This window comes from Osmerus mordax, chromosome 15 (genome assembly GCF_038355195.1).
Source record: "Osmerus mordax isolate fOsmMor3 chromosome 15, fOsmMor3.pri, whole genome shotgun sequence".
NCBI lineage: Eukaryota > Metazoa > Chordata > Actinopteri > Osmeriformes > Osmeridae > Osmerus > Osmerus mordax.
Window position 1 is genome coordinate 7,904,120 of NC_090064.1, and position 25,820 is coordinate 7,929,939.

Consider the following 25,820-nt stretch of genomic DNA (forward strand, 5'->3'; position numbering starts at 1 on the left):
GAGGGTGAGCCGATCGTTTTGTACTGCAATTTACCAAATCATTTTCAATCTACACTTTTGCTCTCAGCCAGAACGATGAATTGCTCTTACACACAATGTTATGTGTGGGTATGGGTCTGGGTATCGTCAAAAGGAGAAAAGCTTTTAGTCCCCCCATCATCCTAGCTAAACCCCTCTCCCATTCGGTCAGAGCTGGGAGGAGAGACGGCCAACGTGAAACGCTTTCTTTCTGCATCCGTCGTGGTTAGAAGGTGAAAAGAGATTGTTGGCCGTCGAATTCAGGCTGAGATTCTGCACGAACGCTTATCATCGCTGTCATCTTGATGGCGCAGCAGTTTGTCCATCTACGGATGTGTACAGCCCTTTCCTATACGCACACGCACACACACGCACACACACGCACACACACGCACACACACACACAGGCACACAGCGTGCACACACGCAGGCACACGCAGGCACACACACAAGCACACAAAAGCCATTCCCTCAGAGTCGTCTTGTGTATTTGCTGAAGGGGTGTCGGCGTGGGGGGGGGGGGGGGGGCCTCAGTCCAAATCAGTCATCACCCAGCCTTCTCCTAATCTTTGTGACTGCTGTTAGAAAAGCTGCAGGCACTGTACACACACTCCTCTTTCTCACACTCCTCTCTTTCTCTCAACCCGCATGGTTCCTTTACTCGGCTGTTTAATGTGAGAGAGCAAGAGAAAGCTTCTATAATTGGCAATTTGTGGTTCATTTGGGTTGTTCTCAAAAAGAGGTGTGAACCAGCACTCAAAAGTCTCGTTGCTGACAATTATTTTCTATTTCTCTCAGTTGCCAAAGTGTTTTTTCACAGGTTAAGCTTTTAAGCTAGCTGTTAGTTTCTCGCTTGTTTGTTTGTAATCATTCTTTATTCCTAGGGGGTCCAGACCTCCATCAATGTCTTACTGAACGGCCCCAGCAGACTTATGTAACCAAGGCAGAATGGGGTCCTGATCCAGGAACTGCCCCTGCTCACAGAGGTGTCCAAAACTGCTCTTGGAGAAGGTTGCCAGATTGGATCCTGTGCTCCGGATTACTTTTGATCCCTGTGAGAGAGTTCTTGCCTGTACTCTCACTGGCACTGCCTGGCACATATACAAACATTCACACACACACAAACACACACACACATCTAGCTAAATGAACCAACCCTAAGCCTGTCCTTGCACGCACTCAACACTGAACACAAAGTAAGTGCATGAATTACAATGAGACAACGCTTTCATTTAAATGTCCTATTTTTGCTATTTCGGGTCCTTGTTCCCCACCCCCTTCACCACCCTCCACTCACTCACACACCCACCCACCCACAGACACACACACACACAACCACCCACAGACACACACACACCCACCCACCCACCCACCCACAGACACACACACACCCACCCACAGACACACACATCTCCCCACAGCAAATGTTGCGCCCTGCCTTCCAAGACCTGTTTGTCATCCAGATAAGAATGCATTTTAATAGTCGGAGCACCTAAGCTACAGACTCCATTTAACTGGCTGACACACACACGCTGTCTATATGGGGTGTGAAGTGTGATAACCGGGAGATGTATGCCCCCCTATTAGAGCAATTAATCGCTGTCAGCTTGTACGTGAAGAGGACCTGGTGCATTAGCGCGGGGGATCGGCATCCTTTTCCAAGCGGCCTCTTGTAAAAAGCCACTTAAAAAACAGGACAGGGAATTACAGCGAACAAGCGCTGTTGTTTTTCCTCAGCTGGCAGGCCTCATCAGACAGGGCCTTCAGCTGTGTTTGTCTCTGTCTGGTTGAGTTTGATAAACAAGGAAGTTAGCTTGTAGTCTTGCAATAGCTTCTGCTTTACTCAGGTGGCTGCTCGTCTACCAAGGCGTTAATGGTTTGGAAGATATGTTCTGTGATATACTGTTAGTTATCCCTGTTTCATGTTTCGTCAACGCTTAAGGTGCATTCATGTGACGTTATTAAGATGCTCTTACTGATTGAAAGTACGGTTTTAAGTAAGTAAAGTAAGTAAGTACATTTTATTTATAAAGCACACTCACAACACAGCAAGGCTGACCGAGGTGCCGAACAGAAGCACAAAAACAGTAATCCAAATACATTTTAAAAAACACTATAAAATACACAGTAAAACAAAATACAAAACAGTCAACAACAGAAAAACAAGGAACAGCACAACTCGAGTGGTGGGAAATGCCAGAACATGGGAATGTTTAAAGATGTTTACATTTAAAGACTGTTGTAGTTGGATCCTAGTGGGGAGTGGACAGTTCATTTCTCCACATGACGCGAGCAGAGATATTTTGCAAAAGCCTTTCCTTTGGTATCCGCTATGAAAAATGACATCCTTGCTTTCAGCGTCAGCCTTTGTCCCCCTCGCCATCTGCAAAATTCCCATCTCATCTTATCTTTCGATTTATCTTTCGATTTTCTCCTCACAGAAATCCACCACCCACCCTCCACCAACCTGAGCTGTGGTCGGATTACTTTAACGACTTCATATGCAAGTGAGCGACAGAGTTACTCTCGTATGTCTGTGTGTGTGTGTATATATAATCTGCAGGTGAGGACCACGGTGACTTTAGTGTGTGTGTGTGTGTGTGTATATATAATCTGCAGGTGAGGACCAGGGTGACTGTAGTGTGTCTGTGTGTGTGTGTGTGTATGTGTGTGTGTGTGTGTGGGTGTGTGCGTGTGTGTGTCTGTGTGTGTGCATACCATCTGCACGTGAGGACCAGGGTGTATGTAGTGTGTGTGTGTCTGTCTGTGTGTGTATAATATACACACACAGACACACACCAAGGATCATGCATCAACCACACGCACATAATAAATATATGTAGATGAACATGTGATGAAAGTGTGCATGTGGTTAATGACAGAAAATCAAGCGACATTCCTTTAATGACTTAAAGGTTTGTGTTCAGTAAACACACACATCCAGCATTCTTAATCACCCAATTACCCTTTAGCATTAAATGCATACATAAACCACTCACCCCTAAATTAGAAACACGAATCATCGGACCATAAAGTACCTTCATTACACCTCACATCACACACTTTTACCATGTATCCAAGCATGGTTACGAAAGCTGTTCTCCTCCTCTTGTACACACAGATGTCTGATAAAGGACTTTGAGTTGAGACCGAATGTCCTAGATCTGTTCCAGCATGGCTTCATCAAACAGATTTTTGGCCGAGAGAGGATCCTGCAGAAACAGCTGATGGAGTTCATAGACCTCAACCAGCAGATAGGCATCACTGGGAAAACAAGGTACCTCCCTGACCCTTTAAGCCAGCCCAAGGATGTGCCATGTGATTTTTTTAGATGGCGTTCTCAGGGTATTACAGCGTATTTCAGCAAATTGCCTGTTGTAATTGTTCTTTATATTTGGATTCTCCTTGGTCGTACACTGTCAAAACATAAAATACAGTTGAAATATATCCTTCTGAGTAAGGCTTCTCTGCTTTTTCACAACAGCCTAACTGAAAATACCTGCTTGTTGCACAACTGTCTTCTATTGGCTCATCGAGCCAGCAGCTTAACTCTAGATGTGGATGTTAATCCAAATTACTCTCTCTGTTGGGTACTGTGCAAGTCTGTGACACTGTCACCTTCAGACAGGCAATAGACCAAGTCCTGCATTGCAACCAAGGAAGACTCTGGGTGTCAAAAGTCTTGAAACAAAATGGCCGCCAAAACAAAAACTGGTCCAGTGAAACTACATCACAGGACCTAGTTTTCCCTGTGAGCTTTTCAACTCTTGTTTATGATATGTGAATGTTATTTCTGTCATTTAAGCCATCATGGAAAAACAGACAGAAGAGACAGTAACGACAGGTATGGGAAGTCTACGTCTATGCCAAGCCATAGGCCAAGTTAATCATCTTTTTGTTCCAATCAGATTCCTTACTGTAGCTTTGTAGATATTTCCCTACCACCTTTAATCCACCTTGTAGACCTGGTGTAGACCTGTAGACCCGTTGTGTGAAGAAGTTAGTTCTGTCAGCTAGATCAGTTGGATGGGGAGTCTTCCCTCAGCCCTCTGAGTTCGGTCTAACCTCCCATCGCTGCTGTACCGTGACAAACTCAAACTCAAATTCGAACATTTTAATCAAAAAGGAAGTTCTAACATGCTGCATTTGATCGTGCACACCTCCGATTGGATCCTTGTATCCGGACATGATTTGATGATGGATATGAGGTCACTTCCCATAAACGCAACACAAGCATCACACAGTGACACAATCATCTGACTTCGGTTTAGGTCCTGGTCTTGTTGAGGCCCAGTCAGACAAAGGTCTCTCTGGGGTCAGGTGGAGGATTACACCACGCTGTGCTAAGGCTGCTTGTCCTTGTCCAGGTGGAAGGACATATGGTTGCGTGCTGTTTGGCCAGTTAGACCGTTTGAATAGAGGCCTGTAAATAGTGGAGAGGGTTTAAAGAAGACTGTGAAAGAGATCCACTGAAGCTCCAGTGTTGTGAGTGCAGCCTCCGTCAACAACAGGAAACTGACAGTTAGCCCTGAGGTCCTCTCAGGACGCAGAGGGGAGGAGCTGTATTCTGATTGGCCCAAACACAAGAAGTCACTGGGTTCTCTTCCTGTTTAGGTCTACAGTAGTTTTAGATCGATTTGGTTTTCATGCTGATAGGTTTTAGTAGATTTGTTTACAGTAGGTGTGATTTTAGGAAGTGAGGAAATATATGTAGAGAGCTTGGAGAGTTAAGAAGGGATGAAATCATTGTGCAAAATGACTAATTGTGATCATGCTAACATCCCAAAATAGTGCATATAGCTGTCTTACATTTCGCTCTTTCAGATTCCATGTATTTCTCAGTGTGAGAATTTTTTTTCGTTATCATTTCTTTGTGTAGACATGAGCGTATTAACACCAAGAAAGGCAGCTACATTAATTCATCAAGCCCCGCCCCCAATGAAGTGGACGACCTTGCGACCCTGGAGGTGCTTGATGAGGTAAACCAATACGCTCCTTCCTGCTTTTTGAATACCTTAGCATTGGACACATCATGTTTACAAATGTGATTCATATAGTGAATAAGTTAAACTCTTTTTGTCGGTTGGTTAAAACACAATATATGGAAAATATACTGTATAAAAATCACCAGCGGGTGTTATAGTGCTTCTATTGTCCCAAGGTTCCACTCTGATGTGAGTTGAATTGGAAAATAGCTTTATTTGTCACAAATGCATGTGGGGTGATTTATCAATACCAGGTTCTCCATTGACGTATTGAACGATACAAATCGCTCGGTAGCCAACGGATATTTGTGCCCATCCTTCAGGAGGGAGACAGGCCCTGTGTGGTGGGGAGGAGGGGGACAGGCCCTGTGTGGTGGGGAGGAGGGGGACAGGCCCTGTGTGGTGGGGAGGAGGGGGACAGGCCCTGTGTGGTGGGGAGGAGGGGGACAGGCCCTGTGTGGTGGGGAGGAGGGGGACAGGCCCTGTGTGGTGGGGAGGAGGGGGACAGGCCCTGTGTGGTGGGGAGGAGGGGGACAGCTGGGTTTGTTGATGTACCTGTCTGAGCTGACAGAAGGAGGAGGGGAGAATGTATGAAGCCATAGTTTGATGGAAGTAGGACGGACATGAATCATTGTTCATTGTTTTAGTACTGATCGCGTTATTCATGAATAAAACTACAAATACATTTACCAAATACATTAATAATGCCTCAATACATAAACCAAAAATATCCAGGCCCATTTATACTGTGCAAAAATGGGAAGATAGTCATGTGTATCTTTGAAAGGACTTTTTCTCATAGCATTTTAACATTGATACATTTGAGCTTGTGAGGCTTTCTTAAAAGTAGTTGTTTCCCCTCAGAATGCAGTCACAGAGCAGCTTCAGGGTCGCTACTCAGTGGACCAGATCTACACGTATGTGGGAGACATCCTCATCGCTGTCAACCCTTTCCACAAGATGGACATCTACGGCTCCGAGGTGTGTGTTCCCTGTCCGTGTGTTACCATGGTTACTTTAGTCTTCTCTTTGAAACAGGAAGTGATTAGGCTGTAGTTCCTGGAAAGTAACGGTGGTCGGTGAATAGATTCGTCATTCAGCGTCTTATCGAAATGCATTGCCTGTTCTCGTAACTACGTAAGATCCACAGCTTGTTCTAAACCGTGTTCTTCTCTTCCCCCACAGTACACTAAGATGTACATAGGGGCCAAGCGCACAGCCAACCCTCCACACATCTTTGCTGTTGCAGACATAGCTTACCAGTCCATGGTGACATACAATGCAGATCAGGTAAAAAAAAAGGCTTCAACTCATCGTTTGGAGTGTGATTACATCAGTCTGGTTTTGTAATAGCTATTACCTCTGTGTCTCTGTTTTGTTTGGAGTGTGTTACATCAGCATGGTTCTGTAATAGATCCTTGTCTTGTCTCTGTTTTGTTTGGAGTGTGTTACATCAGGCTGGGGTTCGTAACCGCCTTGTGTCTTGTCTCTGTTCTGGGTGCAGTGCATCGTAATCAGCGGGGAGAGTGGAGCAGGGAAGACAGAGAGTGCCCACCTGCTGGTCCAGCAGCTCACTGTGCTGGGCAAGGTGAGTAATCAGCAGCAGAACACGTCTAGAACACATGACAATGTTCCATTAGAGTGTTTCTCGCAGCAAGGTCACGCCCTTCGATTGTTTCGAACCAGATGTTGCTCAGGCTAAAGGTTTTTACAATGTGTCAAAACCGAATGTTTTGTCACATGAAAGTTTGGGAACTTGATGGGAAAGAAGGACAGTTGTTTTCACATCGAATGTTGATCTCCAGCCGACGTGCTGACAGTGTTTCGTTTGCGTTTACAGGCCAACAATAGGACCCTGCAGGAAAAGATCCTGCTGGTCAACAACTTGGTGGAGGCTTTTGGGAACGCTTGCACGGCGATCAATGACAACTCCAGCCGCTTTGGGAAGTACCTGGAGATGAAGTTCACAAGCGGGGGAACCGTCGTCGGAGCACAGATATCGGAATACCTTCTGGAGAAATCCCGCGTGACTCACCAGGCTGTGTAAGTGACTGCCATCGCAGGGCCTTCATTTGACAGTGACCGACTGTACCTGTGTACTGGTCATTGTCTGTGTTCAAATGGCATTGCTCGTGTGGTGTGATATTTCCCCCAGTCTGTGTGGTCAGGGTTCTGTGTGTGTGTATGTTTTCACAGTGTGTGGCATGTGGGACTGTTTAAGTGTGGGATGTTTTCACATTGTACGACTGTTTGAGTGAGTGTTACTCTGTGTGTGTGATGTGTTCCGTCTGTTCTTCCGAGGCGGGTGACATTTGCCTTCTCTGTGCATTTCATCATCCTTGTATTTCATCCCGGTGCGGGGAGCACGCAGGGTCAAGTGGAAGGGCTGTCTTATTTCCTGTTTGATCAAAGATTCAAGGCCTGCAAATCTCCTCATGGGGACTTCAAAGAGGGGACTATGACGAAATATCTGGAGGGTGAAAGGTTTAGTGCACATCATTGGACTTACGGTTCTTGTGGTCAAAGTAAAAAAGAAAATGGGAGACTAATGGGCTTATATCCCAGAGAGCACCCCCAAAACCTTGAAATCCAAAAAGATTTTGTGAGGGCAGGGAAAGATTATGCAAATGTTGGGGCCTCAATCTCATATTTGTCCCATTCCGAAATGTTCTAACAACAGACGTTTGTGTATGTCCATCCACGCAGGGGAGAGAAGAACTTCCACATCTTCAACTACATCTACGCTGGTCTGGCTGAGAGGAAGAAGCTAGCCCACTACAAGCTCTCTGACAGCAAAACCCCCAAGTAAGCAGAGGACAGCTCCTTCCTTGTCCCTGTTCACTACCGTAATTCACCATCCAGTTTGAGATAGTCTTTGACTTCCTGACACCCCCCCTAATCTGGACCTTATTTGTGCATTTGTTTCTCTTATCTCCCCAAGGTATCTGTGCAACGAGCACATTAAATTAGGGCCTGACATTGTGAGCAGCACCTTCTACAAGGAGCAGTTCGATGCTGTGGAGCAGTGTTTCAAAGTCATTGGTTTTACTCTGGAGGTACTGAACACTGGGTCAATTACTGATTAGTAGACCACATAATAGGTCTGGAATCAAGGTTACACACCCCGTCACACGGTTATCCACACAGCCTTCATCAATGCTTTTTATACGACTTCTATGAGTTAGGGTTAGGGTTACATCTGGTACATCGGGTTGTGGATTCAATACTCTAGTTTTTTAGAATGGATAGTCATTTGCATGAACAGACCAAGTTCAATTACGTTCCTTTGCAGGCGCAAATGGCCCATATGTATAGTACTTCATCTTGATGGGTATGCCTGAATACAAAGGAAAATAGATTTGGATGAACTGATACACGCTGTGCAGTGAGTGTGTAGGACGCCAGGCAGATGCCCTCTAAGAAAATGGAAGCATTTTCAAGTTCAGTAATCACAGCTCACCCACAAAATTATGTGAGAAACCATGACGTCATGTTGTGAGCATGTGCAGTCATCTTTGAAATCAGACAGTTCGATGAAGGCCATGAAAGACTCTGGGTGCTGTGAATCACTGGACGCTTCTTGCATGAGCACGCCAATAACACTTATGGCTGTGATCAGTGGGCACTTAGCTAGTGAAGGTAGCCACGTCATCTCTCTCTCGCACACAAAGACATGGTGGATCTTGAAAGTGTCTGTGATGACAGGATCAATGCTGAACCGTGCTAGCACTGCAGCAGCCTTTAGAGAGAGCGGGGAAATTGTGAGTGTTAGTGACACTCGTCAGAGTGTGATGACATATAGGACATGGCATAGAACAGGGGCTCCAGAGAAATCAGACAGACACAGTGACAGAAATTCCACTAGTGCACGAAGGATGTGATCATTTCATACTGTGGACCGTGACCATGTCTAGCAGGAATTCTCATAGAGCTTCTTTGTATGACATATGGTATTATTGAACTGTTTGGATTAACTGCAGTCGACCACTGTCTTATATGACATAAGACCTATTCTCTGCCTTTGATGTCTTAGGAACTGGGCAGCGTGTACAGCACTCTGGCTGCCATCTTGAATTCAGGGGACATTGAATTTGCCTCCGTGGCGTCAGAGCACCAAACCGACAAGAGTAACATCTCCAACATCGCTGTCCTGGAGAATGGTGAGATGGGAAGGTGGGGGGGAGGGGGATGGGGGATATGAGAAGGGGAGGGGGGGCTTGGCCAGTGAGCATAATGGAGAACGTGGTAGTAGGGGTTGTTGTGTCACAGTCTGTGGGTGTATGTGCTTATTGTATGGCTCCCTTGGTGTACATCTCTGCCTGTATGTGTGCATATGTTATGGTTGATGTACTCTAAATTGTGTTTGTGCGTCTGTGCATCTGTATGTGTGTCTGCACACGTGTCTCTGTGTGTGTGTGTTTACGCATCTGTGTGCATGTGTGTGTGTGTTTACGCATCTGTGTGCATGTGTGTGTGTGCGTAGCGGCCTCCCTACTGTGCATCCGCTCGGACGAGCTCCAGGAGGCCCTGACGTCCCACTGCGTGGTGGCGCGCGGGGAGACCATCGTCCGGCCCAACACGGTGGAGAAGGCGTCCGAGGTGAGGGACGCCATGGGCAAGGCCCTGTACGGACGCCTCTTCAGCTGGATCGTCAACCGCATCAACACCCTGCTGCGACCCGACAGCCAGCAGGGGTGAGACGGGGGGGAGGGGGTCACGTTTGGGAGGAAGGGAGAGGGGAGTGTTTTGCGTGTGTGTATGTGTGTCCTCCTAAACTAGCCTCATTACTATAATAGCAGTGGTGACTCATAATAAATCCTCTTCTGACTTTCCTTTTTTTCGCTGACCTCGACCAGGGAGGAAGAGGACAAGGGTCTGAACATCGGCATCCTGGACATCTTCGGCTTCGAGAACTTCAAGAAGAATTCTTTCGAGCAGCTCTGCATCAACATTGCCAACGAGCAGATCCAGTTTTACTTCAACCAGCACATTTTCGCCTGGGAGCAGGTACAGCTCCCTGTCTTTCACATCGTAGCCTCCAAAATCCCACCAATAGGGTCTTGAATGGGCGACAACCACCTGGGAAGCATGTTTTAAAGTCAATTTTCACCTTGGAACTACCTCATTTCAATCTGAATGGTGACAACACATCATTGTTTGTCAGCTCGCACTTTACAGGACTCAGCAAGGGTGAAGTATGCTTCCGTTTTGTGAGTCTTTTTGAAGGCAAGCCGAGTAGGGGGGTTGCAATTCACTGGTCTCTTGGGGGTGCCGTGTCTCCGGGGCAGAGAACAGTTTGCTCATGTTAAGTGCTTCAGTCTCACCCACAGAGACGCTTCATAAATCATCAGCAATGAGGGTCAATTAGGAGTTGGAGACAGTTAGTGTGGGACTGAAGCTTACTCTGGGGTATAGTCTGGCAAGAGGCCCAGATATATACAGTTCTGTGTTCAGTTCTGTACAGTATAGGCTCGGCATGAAGGCTTTTCAAACAGCTACTTTAACTGCATCCTACGTATCAGACAACCAGCCAGACTGTCGACAGTATATCATCAATAATGTTTGTCCCTTCAAGACAGTCATCGGTGTCCATGTTCTGTTTCGTGCTTTCATGATCCGCGTAGGCATCTGCTGAATCTAATGATTAGGTCTGTGTGCAGATGCCACATGTAGATGCTGGTGTTTCTTCTAAGTTCGCCTCGAGGGGTTTTGTGATTTATTAAGCGACGGGAATCCTTTCAGCAGCACTGCCATCCAGATTAGAAATGTCACAGACGGTGAGTGTGTGGGGCCTCTGCCCCTGTGGCCTCGCCACGTCTGCCTCAGCGTGGGGTTGTTCCGGGGGAACTTGTCCCCCTGTGTCACGTTCCTGGGGAGGGGCTGGGTCGGGACTTGTGGCGTTGCTGACTCACCGTCGACCCTTTCACAGGCGCTCGGCCTCACCTGATCCGGCTAGCTTCAAGATACGGAACAACACACACACCAAAAAGACGATTTTTTTTCCAGCATGGCATATTTTCATCCTTGTCCCGCCCCCCCCCCCCCCCCCCCCACACACACACACACACACACACTCACACACACCCTGTGGGGGTTTCTGTGTCCTTCAGGACGAGTACCTGAACGAGGATGTGGACGCCCGGGTGATAGAGTACGAGGACAACCGGCCTCTCCTGGATCTGTTCCTGCAGAAGCCCATGGGCATGCTCTCTCTGCTGGACGAGGAGAGCCGCTTCCCCCAGGCCACCGACCAGACGCTCGTAGGCAAGTCTCCAGCACAACCATCGACGCTTGTGCAACATTGAGCACATAATGGCATAAGGCAGGATTGATCTAAACCGCACCAATGCCTTTCCTGCGTTGAATACACAGCCCCTGGAGACACACTTGTCTTTCACAATCTTAGTTTACATACATTTTATTAAATGAAGCTATTTAGCTCATGCTTTTGAAATACTTCAGTGGAGGATTCAGAAGAACCTCAAGGTTATTATGAAAATTGTGGAATGGAAATTGTATTTGAAAAATGACAGAGAAATCTATTTCCGCACAGCTGTCACTCATTGAATCTGGAATTGCTTAGAATAGTTAATTAAACAGCTTGAGTTTGTTATTGCAGAAAAATTTGAAGACAACCTGAAGTCCAAAAACTTCTGGAGACCAAAGAGAGTAGACCTTGGCTTCGGCATTCACCACTATGCTGGAAAGGTGATGTTGTCCTGTCAAACATGTCTCCACCTGACATATATAAGCAGAGTGCAAAAACAAAAGTACATCTGACTGAGTACGATCATGTTTTTAGATTTTAAATCTAGTTGGACTTGTTCATAGCATGAATCATTTATCTAATAACTTAAGTATTTTAAATAAATCTTATCAAGTGACATTCCTCACTGCACTGGCAGCCAAAATGACTTTTGTTGTATTCTTGCAGGTGATTTATAACGCTGGAGGCTTCCTGGCTAAAAACAGAGATACTCTCCCTGCTGATATAGTTCTCCTGCTGAGGTCCTCAGAAAATGAGCTGATCCGCAAACTGGTCACCCATCCTCTCACTAAGACTGGTAAGCACCCATCGAACACAAATCAGTGTTTAGCATTTTAAAACAGATCAAACTTCCAGTAATTCATATGTTAGCTACTTTGAGAACCCCGGAATCTTGTAAGAGTGCTTTACTTTGTATCATACATCGTATTTCAGTAGTCTTGCTAATGTTAAATGTTCCACCTCCTACTTCAGATGCTTAACTTAATTTGCGTTAGCCTGTCTTAGACATTGCCAGTGACTGGACAAGTTTCGAGAGCAGTTTGTATTACCTGCAATGCTGAGTGAGAAAAACTGGTGACTGTGGCTCTTTCCAGTGCAATCTCAGGTTACTGGAAGTCAGGCTTTTGTTGCGAAAAGCTGGCCCTTCCAGCGTGAGTAACCGGCGCGGTCAGAGAACTTAACTAACTGTGATGAAATCAAACGGTCAGCCATGATTTAATAACCCTTTAATGTCCCCCTAAAGCTGTTTTGATGAGCGACGGCCCATGACCCACCTCCTGCACCTTGAGGGCATCATGAAACTGACCTCATGAAAGCTAACATGATCAAATGCTCCATGTTCAAAGAGTGACTACAGTTTAGCAGTTGCTAACAGAGCAATCTTTGATTTCTGCTACCTTCTCCTACTAAGTCGGAGTAATCCTAATATTTACTCCCCCAAATCCCTCACCGACAATATTATTTATTTGTGGTTGACACCCATGTGATTGCTCGCACTTTTGCTGATCTGCTTCATTAGTTTAAAATCAGATACATTCTGGTGGTGTTAAAACATAGTTGGTAAGAAATATTCAACTAAGCCAAATCTTTCACCTGGAGCAAGCCAGCCAGCTGTCATGGTCGCTTCAATGATTCTCATATCTGCTCTCTCTCATTCTCCATCTTCCAGGCAACTTGGCCCACACCAAGGGAAAAGCCATGACCACAGCCAATACGCTTCGAACCCCTCAACGCACCATTAATTTTGCCAAGGTACTGGGAGAAAACAAGGAATTCATTCATCTCTTTCAAATGTCTTCCAAGAAGCAATTTGCTTGTTGCTTCTGTCTTTCTTACTGTTATATATCCTGTGTGTATTGTGTGACACAGGCACCGTGTATTTGACATAATGGAGTGTGATGTTTTCTGTTCTGTCTAATCAGAAAGCATGTCTCCCTTCTCTCCTCCTCTCTTTCTGCATTTCTCCATAAAAAGATGGGAGTACATCCTTTGTTTAGTTCTATGTCAATCAGTGAGGTAATGAATGGCAAAGACCCTAGAATAGATGTTCAGTAGATGTTTCTCCTACGGACCCCAAGTAACCCTAGTACCCTTTGGTTATTTACAGTAGTAAATGAGTCAAAACAGTGAGACTTAGAGCACTTGTCTTTAGCCGTATGTGTGTGTGTCTGGCTTTTTGCTATTAGATTAATCTCAGAAAAACTGTCAGCTTTTTTTGCATTAAGTATTCCTTAAGGCGTTCCTTGGAATGAACTAACGGTCAGATGAGGTTTCAAATAGTTCTTAACCTTTTGGCATGATGCTTTCATTTCCAACCAACTATCTTAATAATAAAAGTTAGTGTTAGTAACTGTATACAAAAGTCAAGTGGATCAAATTAAAATACAAAACCACCAGTGTAATTTGAAGTCATTGTCATTTTGACTAAGGTTTAGACAAGAGGCAATTTGTATTTGTACACTTCACAGCAATGTACTGGCTTTGAGGGGCTTGCGAATGCTTTTAGATTATTCTGCATATTTAAAAATGTGACCTAGAAGAGCACATCAAAGGGTCTTTCTGTAAAAGGCACTTGGAAATGGAGAGCGACAGCCTGGAAACTTCATCTGACCTCTGGTTTATAGGTGTGTTTTGTTCGAGAAGTTGCATTGTACTTGGCATTGTGACTAAAGCCTGTTAAAATGATGCCAAATGTTCCTTACATATGCAGTGTCTCAAGGTTAATATTTGTCCGTGTCCAAGATTAACATAAATTTCCATTTCTAATTTGCTCCAGCTGTATTGCTCTGCAAATGAGAACATGTTGTAATTATATCTTTTTTCACGATGCCTATTTTTAAATGAGAAAGGTCCCCACATTCCCCCCCCCCCCTCCAAGTATGTCTATCATATGTCAAAGCGTCTACAGATTGAAGATCTTTTCTAATTGACCATACGTACTGTAGGATGATTGCTCGAAGCAAGTTCTCAAATGTAGACTTTGCTCAGTATTTGGCAAGTGATTGTTTACACTTTTTATGCATCTCTTTTGCAGCCTTCATCTCGGAAATTAACGCTCATCTCTGAACGCACACACATGCTTGCTGTGCCACTTGAGCACAATGTACATATGCAAATGGTGATTGGAGATTTTCAAAAAGAGATCGCACGTTTCTTTTCATTGATTTGACTTTAGCTTGAGATAACAGTGGACATGTGACTACCATATATGAAAGTTTTTTTTAATGTACATCAAATTTAATCTTAAATGAGTTTACGTTAACACTATAGGCATTCATGGGACTCTTGAAAGGATTTAAACGTCCATACTTTCTCAAATTGATAAATCATTCAATATCATACTTCTTATATTAGTGACTGTGCATTGTATGGTGATATCGAACGTATTACCCCATTTTCAGTAAGCATACCACCAAAGGCCACACCAAAAAGAATGTACAGTATGATGCTGTTTGTCTTCCCTGTCCTGTTGATAAGCTGTGTGTGTTTGTACCAGGGGGAGCCTGGAGAGAGCAGCCATCATCCTAGAGAGACCACCAACATGCGGACACAGACCGTGGCTTCCTACTTCAGAGTAAGACACAAAAACAGCCTCTTTCCACATCAATAACTATAGTTTTTCCCCCTTACAGTAGCAGAATCTCGTGGTTAGCTTGATGAAGGGATGTCTCAAGTGTCTCGAACGGTTTCCTCCCCCTTCTTCCTGATCTCCAGTACTCTCTTATGGACCTGCTGTCCAAGATGGTGGCTGGACAGCCTCACTTTGTACGCTGCATCAAGCCCAACAACGACCGGCAGGCAAGCAAGTTTGACCGGGAGAAGGTTATGGTGCAGCTGCGCTACACCGGGGTTTTGGAGACAGCTAAGATCCGCAGACAGGGATACTCGCATCGTATTGTCTTTGCCAACTTCATCAAGAGGTCAGCGTTTGCGGAAACATAGTCATTTAAGGGGCCGTGAATTTATTTGAGTTTTTTGTGTTTGTGGTTTTATCTATTTGAGTTGCCGAATGAAAAATGTGTGTTCCTGTTTATTGGTCTCTGTTATTGCTGTCTGTTATTGGACTATGCAATTCTACTTTTTTTTTCTTTCTTCATATTGTATTGACTACTGATATAATAATGATTGGACTTTTACAGATATTTCATTTTGGCTTTCCGTGCCCATGAGGAGCCGGCTGCTACCCCAGAGACATGTGCAGCCATCTTGGAGAAAGCAAAGCTAGAGAACTGGGCCCTGGGCAAAACGAAGGTATGGTGACATTCAATTTAGTTGAACGTTAGTTGAATTTAGTTCCTGCAGGTCTAACGTTAAATCATGAATAAACCATAAAATCCCTTATGCATGGTTGTGGCATAGATAAAAAAGTGTATTGTTTTATTCTAATTACGTATTGTTTCTGAACAACTGTTTCTCAGGTGTTCCTAAAATACTACCATGTGGAACACCTGAACCTGATGGTGCGACACACCACAGATCGCATCGTTCTGGTTCAGGCTTACGTCCGGGGCTGGATGGGAGTCAAGCGCTACCGCCGCACCCTGGAGAGCAGAGAGCAGAGTGCTATGGTCCTCCAGTCAGGTCAGCAGGGATAATAACAACATCTCATTTAGCAGACGCTTTCATCCAGCGCAACGTACAGGCAGTATTTAAACTTGGTACCTTTTGATCCACAATCTGCTATGCCACGGAGCTAACGTATACATCCAGCCCCATGGCAACAACAGATGCCTAATCCCTCCGTGAGAACATTGCCAATCACGCTGAAAGGCAACCACACAACATTATACCCATGTTTCTTTCTTTTGAACTTCTATCCCCGCCAGCTTACAGAGGGCATAAAGTTCGGAAAAGAGTTGCTGATGATAAAAGCAAAGCCAAGTTTGAGGCCTTCATCATCCAGTTACAGGCTGGTAAGAACGCGCTGGCGTGGCAGGCCTTTTTCCCACCACAGACGTCATCCTAATGAGAGTAGATTGCATGTCAGTAGAGGATATTACAATGTCACATTGTCCTTTTCCTTAGTTTGTCGAGGATACCTCGCTAAACAGATCTACAAGCAGCTGGTGGACGAGAAGAACAAAGCAGCAGCCAAGATCCAGGCTCATTACAGAGGACACAAGGAGAGGAAAAGCTTCCAAAAAAAAAAGTAACACCAACCAGAATTGTTCTACACGACACAAATTCATGACATACAATATTGATACCACTGATATCTTTCCAATGAGCACACTGTGTATCAGCCTGCATTCCTAACATACTTTTTCTCAGGGAGGCTAAACAGAAAGAGAAGGCCAGAATAGCCATGGAAGATGAGTTAAAGGCGCGTCCATCTGCTCCCGGCGCCGCAGAGGAAGGTGAGGAAGACGAGGCCAAGGCTGCCGTGGTCCTCCAGAGTAACTACCGAGGCTACAAGGAGAGGAAGAAGCTCCGGGAGCGCCACAAGACCAGGAGCGGAGATGAGTTGGTGCCGCCGCCGCCCGCCGCCGCGGAGCGAGACGCCGGCGGACAGGAGCCTGTTATTCCGGAGGAGGAAGAGGAGGACGACCCGTCCGCCGTCGCGGAAGGGAAGGAGCGAGTGGCCGAAGGGCCCTTGGAGGAGGAGGAGGACAGCGACGACGGCACGGAGAAGGCCGAGGACGACGACGAGGAACACACGGAAGTGGGCGAGGAGCTCGATGTCGAGGACGCCGAAGACGTCCCGGGGGAGGGGGACGGGGAGCGGGACGGAGGCGAGGAAGGAGAGGCGGGGGCCGAAGAGGAAGAGGTCCACCCCGAGCAGGAAGCCAAGGCGGCGACGGTCCTTCAGAGCAACTTCAGAGGTCACAGAGAGAGGAAGAAGCTGGAGGAGGAAGGGAAGATCCCAGCCAGGAAGCAGAAAGGGAAGAGTCTCCCGGGAGAGGGAGGGCAGTCCGCGACAGAGCGCCCGGCTGACGCGGAGACGACGAAAGAGGAGGAGACGCCAGGCGTGTCGGCGGGCGGAGGAGAGCCGGGGCCGGTGGAGGATGAGGCCAAGGCGGCTGTGGTCCTACAGAGCAACTTCAGAGGCCACAAGGAGCGCAAGCGGCTCGAGGAGGAAGGAAAGATCCCCAAGAAGAAGAATAAGAAAGGGGCCGCGTCTCAAGACCCTCCGAGGGTGGAGGCCGTTCCGGAGGAGGAGGAAGGAAGGCCCGAGCCCCAAGAAGGCGCGCCTGCCGACGGCCAGGCCGAGGTGGACGAAGAGAAGGCGGCGACGGTGCTTCAGAGCAACTTCCGAGGCCACCTGGACAGGAAGAAGCTGAGGGCGGGGAGGGAAGGAGGGGAGAAGACGACGAGGGTGGAGCCGGTGGCCGAGGAGCCGACGACGGAAGGCGACCGGGAAGAGGAAGAGTTGCTGGAGGTCACCGACGTCCTGCTGGATCACAAAGGGGAGAGCGAGTCCCAGACGGACGGGGACACGTTCGAGGAGGAGCAGGCTGCCGTGAAGATCCAAAGCCAGTTCAGAGGCCACAAAGACAGGAAGAACCTGAAGGCCTCCAAGGCCACTGCTCAGAGAGCGGCGGAGGAGGTGGAGGACTTCTCTAAAGAGGTGAACGGGTAGAAAATACACGTCTCCTGGACTACAGCTAGCAGCCATCTTGTGTTTTGTGAGAGGAGTCTATTCACACGTGTTGTTTTTGTTGACTTCTCCCAGATCACAAAGGTTTCCCAGGACTACGTGAACCTCCAGCAGAAGCTAAACGAGATCATCCTGGCCCATCAGTCCAATCCTGATAGCAACGGCATGTTCGTGAAGGGAAACGCAGTCAATGGCTTTCCTGTCAAACAGCCATCAGGTAAAATAGAAAACGGGCCCGATTTCTGTCTGCCCTCAGAGCTGTGCCTCTTGTTCTGTAAAACAACACGCAAGAAGAGCTTTTGTTATGTCCTTACTCACGGTGCCTGGTGACGACTTTATCTTTGGACAACATGTGAGACTTGATTATATCACAAAAGCCTGGAAATGTCAAGTGTCAACACAGGAAGGCTCTGCTTGAAACAATGTGTCATCAGAAAGTTCTCCCTGCAGCTTGGATCCCTTGTTCATTAGATTTTCTCCGATGATATGTGTAATTGCTTTGGGATGGCAGGCGAGGGAAGCTGCAGAGTGAAAGTTCGGCGTCTCAACGCTTTGTGCCAAATCGAGCTGGCAGATGAAATTATATTATCTTCGTGGGTTTACCAGGTGTCCAGGGAAAATGTAATCATGATGTCACCCATGGTTACCTTGTCATAATGACTTTCCAGGCTGTAGACCATAGCATCCACACATTTATTATTTCCCCTGTGAGTGTTTTTTTGGGGGGAGAACCGTCCTGCTACCACATTGGTAGGAGGGTATAGTTACTCAAAAGCACGCACATACCCCTGCATTATATAGTCAGTAGTTTGTGGTTCTGTGGCCATCCTACCCAGAAGACAGGAAGCTGTTAAAGCAAGGGGGGGGGGGGTAGGAATGGGTTGTCCAACGAGCACATGTAAGTGTGATGATAGGTGTCTACATATGTTTGGCCGTACAGTGTACATACACACACACGACATACACACACACACACAGTTTCCGTGATGAAAACCCAGAACCTAGGCAGGCATGCCCTTTAAAGTGCCACCCGTTGCCTGAAGACGGGTAGAATTCATTTCTGGTGTTATTTCCAGAGGCTGAAGAAGGAGCAGAAATGTTTCTCAGAGCCGTTTTTCCTTGATCATTTCTCCTTCGATTAGACACAGTAGTGTTATCAGCTTTCCTCGTGAATTTCTTGTGATCAAATAACCATAATAGTCATAATCATAATATGTTACATGGGTAATGAAATAGAAAAAGTTATGGGATATGCCACCGCCACATTGCACCTTGTGGAAAAGGTCATGAAAATGTAATCTGGTTTCATGAGGAAATGCTCTCACAATTGCTGCACACATTAATGTTGGTCTTTCAAATTAGCTTACTTATTTCAGGAGAGGAAAATGATTGGTGACCTTTAAATAGACGTGTTCAATAATGTCAGACTTTTCAGCCCTCTGCCAGCCAGGCCCTGTCGGGACTTTTTGTCATGCTATATTTCCTGTGGGACAGGGGTTGAGTAAGAATAACAGAATCAAAGGTCATTATTATGCAGATGGAATATTGATTGTCAAGAAAGGAATATGTGATGTTCCAACCATGGAGGTGAATATTATGATATGATCACTTGTGATGAATAAAATGGATTAGCTGCTAGCGTGAAGTCAGACTTCATCTTAAAATCTACTCCTCTACATCAATATGCACACATTCACACAGTAAAACCACAACAATTGAGCACACATGCATGGACATTCACTTCTACACACACACACACACACACACACACACACACACACACACACACACACATACACACTAACATCACACTCAATACAATACTGAAAATTGAAAGATGTAGGTCACCAAGGTGGCACAGTGTTTGACAGGCAAGAGGAGTTTTGATTGATCCTGGATCGGAAAATTCAAACGATGTCAAGGCCTGGGGTTCAATTCTGTAGGCCAGCTCAATGGAACACTAGGGCTCAAGAGGTCAGTCTGTGGACTGTACACACTCCATTCCCTCTCCTAACCACCAATCCATCCTTTTATTCGCTACATGCTCATAGTAAAACTCCCTAGAAACATGTAATGAAGCGCATCAATCATACTATAGCAACCAAAGCTATGCTGTACATTGTCTGGAAAGAGAATAAAACTGCACTGCCGTTGCCAAATACTCAACTGCCAAATGTTGTTTGGCAATGTAACCCAATGTTGTTGTACATCAACATGGTTCATGAGGATAGTTAGTCAACGCCAGGTTACACTGTAACATGATGCAGCAAACTCTGATGCACTTCCTGTTGTTATTTGCAAGCTGCCTGCCTTGTTTGTGACAAGTCTAAATGCACCAATCGAGCAGCACAGAGTCCCTGTTGTGCGGAACAGTGGGAGGTAAATAGGGGTTTCCCAGCAGGGGCTGAAGCACCTCTCCATGCATCCTTTAGGAGAAGAAGAAGAAGGCCTTTTCTGAAGTGTTGAAGGAAAAGAGTCACCCAACCACACTATTATCGTCCCATCAATTCTCAAGTATATATTTTTTGAAAGTGTATTTGTCATACATGCGCTGAGTTGATTGTTTCCTTTTCTTTTTTCTTTTTCTTCAGTAGATTTGAAGGTACAGCGAACTCCTCGCAGAACCCAGCAACCAAAGACCCTGAACACTCCAGAAGACGCCACGTATTACAATCTGATTCACGTGAGTCTCTGTCTAGCAGTTTAACAATCCAAAATACTACAGCTGTAGATTTTGATATTAGCTCTGGAATGCGTCCGCATTCCAGAGCTAATATCAAAATCTATAATAGCTACTGTACTGACATTCACAATATGAATGTCAATGAGTGAATTCAGAGTTCTAAAGGAGGGATTTAGGCATAAGATAAGACAGCATTTTTTAGGATGCAAGTTAATTAAATATCAATAGTTTCTCTTTTTTTGTGTTGTTTTGCCAAGTTAACTACAAGTAAAATAGATTAATAAAACTCTCTGAATACACATGCAAATGTGAACTTGACTCATGGTGACATTAAACAGTCGGTTGAAATATTTTCATCTGATATTTTCAGCACACACTAGCAAAGGTAGGTCGTGGAGATCCCCTCTCTGAGCAGGTTTCTCTGCCAAGACCGTCTGTCTCACTCAGTTGATCCTATCATCCAATCATTAATCAAGAAGTCAAGGAGTCAAATCAATTTATCGCAGTAGCCAGATTTTATCTATTCAAATCGTCTACTGTAACAGTGAATTTCCCCAGTGTGGGATGAATAAAGTCAACCGATCAATCAATCAACCAATCTACCAATCAACCAATCTACATCCATTAAAGATCACGAACCAATAAAGTTAGCTGTATGACGGCATGCAAACTGGATTGAAAGGATTCCTCTTTGTCTTTTTTCCTCAGAGGTCTGTCCAGGATGACAAACGTCGGCCGAGGAAACAAGGGTGAGTTGACGGCCCGTATTTCATCTGGTTTTAAGGCCTCTCTGGCAGGGGCTTTGGGAGGCTCGATCTGCTGTGTGCTGGCACTGTGGCCCTGAGTAATGGACGTGGCAGAGGGCCAACATAAGGATAGTGTGTGGTTCTAAACTTAACGGCCTGTAGAGTTACACTATTAAGATGGAATTAATTAGTCTCATCTTTCCCCTCCTCCTTGCTGGGTTTGTTCAGCGAAATTGGACTTTGACATAGCAGAAAATGGTCAAAGTAAGATTTGATGTACAGAATTGAAGTTGTCAACATGCCATTCAGTGATTATTGCTTCTATTCTGGTGTGGACTACGGGGTAGTGTGCTTAATGTGTGTGGGTGTTGCAACGTGGGATGGATTGGATACAGCGTGAGTGTGTGAGTGTGTGTGTGTGTTTTATGCGTGTGTGTGTGCGCGTGTACATATGTGTCTGTGTGTGTTTGGACAGGCCACAAGGTGAGCATCCCACCTACAGAGGTGATGACAGGTGTTCCCGAAGGCAGGCAGATAGACAGATAGGTCTCGTGGACAAGCAGAGGGCCAGGTGCTTTGTCATCGCAGTTTGGAGACACACACACACACACACACACTGTGAGCTACTGACAAGATGAGACTCTAAACATCAAGGGTGATAACTCGTCAGCAGATAAATAAAGCCAGCGATGGACAGGAGCAGTTTACATGCATCATTAAGAATGAGAAGGTCAGGAGGAGAGATAGCATTTTCAGCTGGGCCTGACAGCCCAGAGAATGAGGGGGAGAGCGAGAGGGAGGGAGGGAAGCAGGAGGGCAGACAGGCTGGCAAGAGGAGGACAGAGAGCGACGCTGTGCCAGTATGCAAAAGCAATGGTGGCAATCAGCACAGTAAAGCACGGAGGGGGGGGGGGGGAATACACAGAGAAGAGCCGTGAGGAACGAACGACGATTACTGAAAAAGGCTGTAAAATACAGTAGGAACCTGGGATGGATAAAGCCTCAGATATGTTCTATTATTTCCTGTCACAAAGGCGTTCACTAGCAGTGATTCAGGTCAACACTGCAGATCCCTTTTGTTTGGTTTGTGTAACACAGTGACATAATACTGGTGGAACGCTGTTTGGGAGTCTGTAGGCAGTGGGGCTTGCCTGCGCCATAGATTACTGTTTTTCTGTTGCGTAACACAGCCAGTACGCCCATGGATAAAAAAGGAGGGATATAAAAAACCTACAGAGGGGGAAATTTCCATCTGAGTTTGTCAGTGTAGGAGGAGGAGGGGGAGGCTGTGATTCATCAGCTATAAGAGGGTCTATCTGCCACGCCTGTAGAACAAAGGTTGTAAGGTCACGCTTCTCACACACTCCCTCAGCTCATCTCAGGGCAGGCATAGTGAGGTAATGGGAGTCTATATTCACGCTCGGCCTGCTATGAAACGTTATAAAATATTCGGTATGGACACTGCTTCAGCTCCCCGTTGGGAACTCCTCAGTGACCTCGTTTAACGGCGCACTAAACACAGCTGAGGGACTACTTCATTGTTTTCCCCTAAGGGAGTGGCGTTATGGGGTACGTTTCACACAGGCCTATATGGCTGACCCTTTCCCCCTTTTCCTCCCCGCCCTCCCTGCTGTCGGTGGCGGCCTAGTCCTGGGAAGCTGCTGGACGTGGATGACCAGTACTACCAGGGCCTCTCCGGCAGTCCCAAGGAGAGACGCACCTCCACCGCCTCCTCCAGGAAGACGTCTGTGGAGCGGAGGCCTTCGACGGACCGCCGGCGCTCCACCGACAGGAGGCCGTCCAGGGACCGGAGGCAGCTGACGGAGCAGAGGCAGGTGGCCGAGAGGAGGCAGTCTATGGAGAGGAGGCAGTCGAGAGAGAGGGCCCTTTCTGAACCCGAGTCCCCCAAACCAGCCAAAGACAAACGGTATATCTTCATCGCACTGGGTGATATAATCACAGTCTGTGTTTTTTTTGTGTGTGTGTGTGTACGCTTGCATACACTACAAAATAAATGGAAATGTATACAGATACTGTTTACCCATTTCGCAGCACCTTTTGGAAGAAAGAAAATCAAGGCCTAACCCTTAAAGCATTCAGTTAAGACAGGAATGATAAATGTGGCCACCACCGCAAGTAAAACACAAGATATCTTTCCTCCCTGCTGTATCTTCCTCATCTCTCATTCCCACTCTCATTCCTCTGCACGGCGCTCTCCTCCTTCTCTGATTTTCCTCTTTCTTTGTTTTTGTCTTCTCCTTCATTTCCTCCCCCTCTCTGTCTCGTGTTATCTCCCCCGGCCGCGCCGACAGGCACTCCGTTCCCAGAATGCCCTCCACCGAGAGCCAGACGGAGGACAACCCGTACGACTACCGACGGCTGCTCAGGAAGACCTCCCAGAGACGGAGGCTCATCAAGCATTACTGAACACAAGACCTTACCCCCCCATCACACACACACACAGCCACCTGACAGAAGTCCTGCAGGCTTCCAGCAGCATCACCCACCGTTTGTCCAAATGTGCCATGATACTTTACAACGACACGATCTGGGATACAGTGTGGACCACTGACGTCGACCCAGCTAGGTCAACCAGGCATCTTAAACCTGCTGAAGTGTCTGAATGGTCTCAGCTCCTTATGTCATTATCAGAAGTTGGAACAATGTCTCAACAGATGGTATGTCATGTTGAAGGGGAAACATACATTCCAGGTACATGGGGTTGGGAACAGGAAAACTGTATAAATTAATTTGTAAATACCCTGTGCATTCAGCGTGTTTGTGCTGAATGTCTTCCTCTTTCGTTAAATCTTAACTTCAAGCCTAACATACTATAGGCTTCGAGTATGTTAATGAATTTTGTGACAAGCTGATTGGAAAAGGTCAACTAGAAGTGTGTTGTGGAGGTGAAAGTTAGGCTCTTGGTAAACTTCCTTGCTGTTGTGTGTCAATCCGGATGAAAGTTTATCCATGTCACTGTGCTTATGACGTTTTGGTGTGTACAGTATGCTGTACAGTAAGCTGAATTTTAACAATCTTGTCTAGCGCAGCAATTTACCAGATTGGCCCAGTAACTTGTAAATGTAAATACTCAAATAATATTAAGGGCTAGGCGACTGCCTATGTCGCCTAAGAAGGACTGGAACTGAGGGTAGCTGTACAATGTAATAGCATACTAACTTACTTTACAAACATAAGCAAGCCACTTGTGTACATTCATGTATTCAGCATGAAACGTTGCTGTACAATGACTGTTTAATAAACGCTTCAGGTTTAGATACGGTATTGTCGTCTCCCATTACCAATTGCGCTCTCTTGCTTTAATGGGGTTGTTTTGAGGTTTTAAACTCACAATTTACGGGAATCCAGCTGTTTTCTGTTTTATTTATCAGACCCATGTGATAAATGTCTGAATTGTGACGAAGGGGGACATATGAACTGAAGATGGGCCTACTGCAGAATCCGGCAAAACCATAATTCACAGAAACTGTGTTTCCCCTTCATATGTTCATGTCTGTAAAAGACTGTGACTTTAGCCAAACCCCATCGGCCAGCGCTTCTACCACGTGGTCCATTTTACATTCGCTCACCGTTTCCTTAAGAGTGAACTCATAACCTTCAAGTGTGACATTTAAAGGAGAAAAGCCCACAAGGGATGTTACTGAACCGCGTGGTCTCAATGCGCATAACGGCACAAACGAAAGATTTGTCTATCCTCCAACATGACCTCAAACACGCCTTTATTCCCTAAGAGCCCGGTTCTTGTCATCTCACTCAAATGTCCATCTTTCCATTAATAACTATAATATTTTATTTCATATATTTAATTGCTGTGTTGATTGCAAGTGTGATTGAATATGTATATGTGCCGTTCGTGTGGGAATCAAAAGATTGTGGTGTAGCCTGTGTGTGTGTCTGTAGCCTAACCACATTTCTCAGGAATATTTGCCACGATTTTAGACTTAAAACATGTTGATAAATGTATGAGCTATCTTATGTCCTACATTTTATTAATGTTTGGTGGTGACAAGGGAGATATTCTGATGCGGCGGTGAGCGAACGACAGAGAGCACAAATAAATGGACCGCGGATTCTTCCGCCACGCTCTACAGAGTGCTCGGCTGGAAATCGCGCGGAGAGAGAGGAACCCACGCGCTCATACTAATGATGTCTCCACACCGCGTGTTTCCTCAACCGGAGGGGGGCAATTATAAGAGACTGCCAGAAAAGCAAGCGCTGAGTAGATGAATTAGTGCGGCTACTATACAAAAAAAGTTATCCAGATTGTTTCTTGAGTTGGGATCCATGCGACAGGAGGGGACAACAGTTGGGGGTTAAAGTCACGACTCTCGACTCAACCCACTTCGTCATGTTGTGAATCACATTGGGATGTCTAGTGACGTAAAACTATGTTAACTTGAAACTAGGACGAAATCCCAGTTTATTTTTCTTTTATTATGATATTGTTGAAACCATAGGGTACAGCAGACTTCTCATCTTTCATTGTTGGAACATTTTAAAA

The 25,820-nt window shown here is 45.9% G+C and overlaps 1 protein-coding gene across 1 annotated transcript; it reads left to right on the forward strand.

Moving 5' to 3' along the window:
* Positions 1-1,558: 1,558 nt before the first annotated feature.
* myo3a (myosin IIIA) lies at positions 1,559-23,725 on the forward strand. The gene is made up of 26 exons (XM_067252197.1): positions 1,559-1,563; positions 3,140-3,295; positions 4,898-4,997; positions 5,868-5,984; positions 6,189-6,293; positions 6,508-6,591; positions 6,844-7,046; positions 7,710-7,808; positions 7,945-8,059; positions 9,037-9,163; positions 9,487-9,697; positions 9,860-10,010; positions 11,114-11,263; positions 11,938-12,067; positions 12,941-13,023; positions 14,768-14,845; positions 14,986-15,191; positions 15,411-15,522; positions 15,690-15,831; positions 16,638-17,839; positions 17,945-18,086; positions 20,464-20,552; positions 21,261-21,301; positions 22,947-23,042; positions 23,163-23,225; positions 23,611-23,725. The coding sequence occupies exons 1-26, from the start codon at positions 1,559-1,561 to the stop codon at positions 23,723-23,725; spliced, it is 4,122 nt and encodes a 1,373-aa protein (XP_067108298.1).
* Positions 23,726-25,820: the final 2,095 nt, after the last annotated feature.